Source organism: Phaseolus vulgaris, chromosome 3 (assembly GCF_051622355.1).
Source record: "Phaseolus vulgaris cultivar YP4 chromosome 3, ASM5162235v1, whole genome shotgun sequence".
Taxonomy (NCBI): domain Eukaryota; kingdom Viridiplantae; phylum Streptophyta; class Magnoliopsida; order Fabales; family Fabaceae; genus Phaseolus; species Phaseolus vulgaris.
The window spans coordinates 43,664,202-43,668,598 of record NC_143500.1 but is presented as its reverse complement, the minus strand read 5'-3'; the positions used below and the strand labels follow the sequence as shown (position 1 = coordinate 43,668,598).

At 32.4% G+C, this 4,397-nt stretch overlaps 1 protein-coding gene across 2 annotated transcripts; it reads left to right on the top strand.

Moving 5' to 3' along the window:
* The first annotated feature begins 898 nt into the window (after positions 1 to 898).
* On the top strand, positions 899 to 3,879 carry LOC137807846 (WAT1-related protein At4g15540). Of its 2 annotated transcripts, XR_011080606.2 has the most exons (8): positions 910 to 1,205; positions 1,358 to 1,420; positions 1,536 to 1,652; positions 2,179 to 2,419; positions 2,529 to 2,687; positions 2,804 to 2,955; positions 3,134 to 3,267; positions 3,540 to 3,678. XR_011080606.2 is itself a non-coding variant. In XM_068608670.1 (7 exons), exons 1-7 carry the CDS (start codon positions 1,006 to 1,008, stop codon positions 3,700 to 3,702), a joined length of 1,095 nt encoding a protein of 364 aa, XP_068464771.1. In that variant the 5' UTR covers positions 899 to 1,005; the 3' UTR covers positions 3,703 to 3,879. The 2 variants fall into 2 exon arrangements, 1 of the variants encoding a protein (XP_068464771.1); XM_068608670.1 differs by lacking the exon at positions 3,134 to 3,267 and having other exon boundaries at positions 899 to 1,205; positions 3,540 to 3,879.
* Positions 3,880 to 4,397: the final 518 nt, after the last annotated feature.

Sequence of the window (4,397 nt, the reverse complement as noted above, 5' to 3'; positions counted from 1 at the left end):
TGGAGTTTTTGTGCACTTTGCATTTTGGGGCCTTCCATCTTTCTCCTGTTAGGTTATATTATTCTTCTTTAGTAGTCATTTTCATTCTTCCCTAAAAACTTGAAATTAACACCACCAAATTTGAGAATAAAATATTCTTATTCAAATAAAAATCATAAAATATGTAAAAATGTATAAATTCATAAATTAAAGATTATTTTATATTTATTTTAGCAATGAATTTTCATAAGTGTCTATATTGTAAGTATTAGAAGAAAAAATAAACATATATCTATGTATTTTTTTAATAAATGAAAACTTGAAAGGTAATAGTAAAGGTTAAATAATAAAACATGGTGATTCGTAATTTGGTGTTTCGAAAAATTTGGAGGTATTTAGGAGATATGAGAGAAATAATTATTTAGAATGATGATAAAAGATAAAAAATGTATCCATAAAAATATCACATTTTTATAATTAAAATATAATTTAATGAATTAATAAATTTAAAATTGTTAATTTGACATCAAACTTAATTATGAAAGAATGAATTAAATAATTTTAAATTGGAGTGTAATAGAATAGAGTTGAACGATGGTTGATAGTTTTTCTCATTTTGTTATATATATTTTTTTTCAATAAAAGATAAATTTAATATAATAGATATTGACATATTTTACTTTTAAATACAATAAAAAATTTAAGTCGTAATAAAAATTGTAATTTGATTAATTTGATTTATTAATAATTAAAACAATTAAGCTATATTATATTTTGTCCTTAGTAATTATCGTGTGTTTGTTAGTCAATTATATTAATATGAGTATTATAATAATATAAATTATTAATGAAGTTTTAAAGAAAATATAACAAGTTGGTGTAATAGTATTTTTGGCGTACTAAAAGTTAAATATATTTTGAACTACTACTGTAGTGATGATTGTGGCAATAATGGTGGTGTGGTACAGAACAGAGGAGACGAAGATGTGTTGAATAAAAAGGCAACATCTATGGAGAGAGACAGAAATGGAAGAAATGGGAGTTGGAAGAAGGTTGCTGAAATGGAGTCCATTTGCAGCCATGATCATGGTTGAGTGCCTTGATGTGGGACTCTCCACTTTAGGTAAAGCAGCCATGAACAGAGGAATGAACCATTTTGTCTTTGTTCTCTACTCCAACGCCATTGCTACCCTCATACTCCTCCCTCTCGCTTTCTTCATCAACAGGTCTTAAATCTAACTCAAACTTATTAAGTCCAATTATAACTGGATTATGAGAAGAAGATGTGTGATCAGAGAACACTTCTACCTCCTCCATTAGAAATTAGACTTTTCAAATCACTTACATTACCTTAACCTTCAACTTTTCAACTTTGCAGAACCACAAGACCGCCCCTTTCTTTAGCTCTACTCTGCAAGTTCTTCCTCGTGGGCGCTCTTTGGTATGTATGTTTGTGTCTATGTAATTGCATATTTACCTATTTTTTCCTATTCTTTTGCAAGAAAACGTTATCGTTAAACAAAAATGTAAGAATGTTGTTTATTGGAGATGTGCAGCATAACTGTTATGCAGAATTGTGTTTTCACCGCCATTGACTACAGCTCTCCCACTCTTGGATCCGCCATGAGCAATTTGTCTCCAGCCGCCACTTTTGTGCTTGCGGTCATCTTTGGGTACCCTCTCTTCTTTTACTTTTATTTATATAATAATAACAAGCTTTAATCAGATCTTATGCTTGCTCTATCTTTATAGTTTAATTCCTCCACAAACACTTTTTAATCCATTGTAACTGTAGTCCCGGAATTCCAAAATATTGTAATGACTAAACAGATTAAAAATTGTACAAAGAGATATTAAAGCGAGAAGGTTTTAGGTGTAGAGATTAAAACAGTATAGATAAGGTATTTTCCAGAACAGAATACATTGCAAGACATTGTTTATAGGAAAATGATTTTTCAACATCCCCTTCCCCTTTGCTCCAAATTACACCTTGCTGACTCTGAAGCTGACATGCCAGAGACATTTTTGTAATGTAATTTGGATCTAAACCCTAAATCTTGGTGTCAAAATATCGGTACTCTAATTGTATACTCGAGTTTAATAAAATATGTTGTTACTTTTTAGTTGTCGCACTCAACATTAGAACTGAAACTAAGATATTGAAACCACGATATTGGATTTTTTACTGCCTTATTCTAGGATGGAGAAGTTGAATATTGGAAGCTCAATCAGCCAGATCAAGGTCACGGGCACACTGCTATCCATCTCTGGAGCATTACTGGTGACCCTTTACAAGGGCTTTCCCATCACCAGCTTTCGAATTCAACACTCTCCATCACAACCATTGTCATCTTTGTTGGCTCAAACAAGTAACTGGACCATTGGGGGTCTCTTCTTTGCGGCTGCTTCTCTCTCTCTCGCACTCTCGAATATTACTCAGGTGAGATCAAGGCCTAGTTTGGTTAGATACTTACATCACTTAGCTAAATTGGAGCAAAGGTCTTCAATTTTTTTAGTAATGGATCTGATTTGGTTGAGCTTGTTTGCAGGCATCAATTCTTAAAGGATATTCATCACAGTCAACCGTAGTAGCCTTCTATTGCATGTTTGGAACTATCCAAACTGCAATACTATCTCTCATTGTTGTCAGGGATCCAAATGACTGGAAAATAAGCCCCGGCATTGAGCTCGTGTCTATATTCTATTCAGTAAGCACGTACAAACAACCCGAAAAACTAAAAAAACAAGCACACAAAAACAAGTTGCAAACGATTGAGGGTTTATTGCTAAGCTCATTCCTCCTATGTGGAAAACAATATTGCAGGCTATTATCGGAAATGTGGTGACATTTTCAGTACTGACTTGGTGCATAAAAAGGAAAGGACCTGTATTTGTTAGCTTGTTCAAGCCTGTGGGGATTGCCATAGCTGACTTTTCGAGCGTTATCTTCCTTGGTGAAACGCTTCATGTTGGCAGGTAACTCCCATTTCCAAAATTTTCTTATTCCATCTCGACGGAGCTTTGTTAATAAATGTCAAGCTATCAACAGTAAAATGAACTAAGGACTAAGGCATAAACCATAAAATAGGCTTGGACATGTTGCGGCTGCCAATTATATCAGCACTATTTTGTTGTCTGCTGTTTCAAATTTCAGGATAACCATGACTTTCCAGAGTTTTATGTTGTCGGGGTTTCTCTCCTCATTACAGGATTCCCACGTCTAAATATATGGAGATTTCACTCAACTGGGAGTTTTTAAGTCTAAAACAATGTTTACTGCAACTAAAGGTGATTTAGCTTTTAGGGGCAATGTCAAAACTATGGATAGATCAAAAACCACTCAGCAGTACATTTTGGGAGTATGTCAATTGGAAAAAGGAGGGAGAAACACGTGATATGTAATAGAATATACACATACAATTATTGCATGTGGTCTACTAAATCGTCCACTAATTTGAATCACTTTTCTAACTCAATTTTCTAATTGAATGCTTAAACTTTGCTTTGCTGACAGTACTATTTCTATATTGACTTTGCATTGTGTATTTCCATTCTTTTAGTGTCCTAGGCGCAGTGATAATCGCAATCGGATTTTACACAGTATTGTGGGCACAATCCAAAGAGGAAAACGCAAAAGGCCTCCAAGTTGATGGACAATCATTCCCATCTTCCCAAGAGAGTCCTCTACTGGAGACAATCCGTGAAAGCAATGTTTTAGCATAACCATTTACTCGTGTATACTAGTGTACCTTCATCAATATATTCAACAGACACTGGTGGGGTGAAAGAATCTTTGTTTTTCAGCAGAGTTCTTCACCAAAATGTAGTTCTTTTTTTGCATTGCCTTCCCTGATGTATATTACATAAGTGAAAGTAATGGAAACTCTTTACATTTTATCAGTTCCTTCACAAATTATAACAGGACAGAGTTTCAAAGATAATTAATTGTAAATCTTGCATACCAAAAGAATGAACCTCTCAGGAAGTCGCTCACCTGTTTTGATTGTGGTTTTTGAACCCTTGTTTCAATACAGTGATATTGTATCATGAAAGGGGAGAGTAGACACAATTCAACTCTTCCATGTTTTGTCTGCTTTTTATAGATATATATTTCTATTTAACTTAAATAAGTTTAACTTAATATATAATTGATTTTTTATTTTCATTAATTAGATACCTAATAAATTAAATATTTTAGAATTTTGGTATTATGTGAATTCTATTGTCACGTGTTACTTAAATTGAAAGATATAAGTTGTTAAAATAAAATAAAAACAAGTTGAGGAACTAACGAATTAAAAAATATAAAAAATAATTTTCATGAAACTAAAATTTACAATTATTAAATACTAATTTTTAAAAAAATGTGAAAAATATAAAACTTTTTAAAGCTTTCTTGTTTTTAAAATAATTCAAAA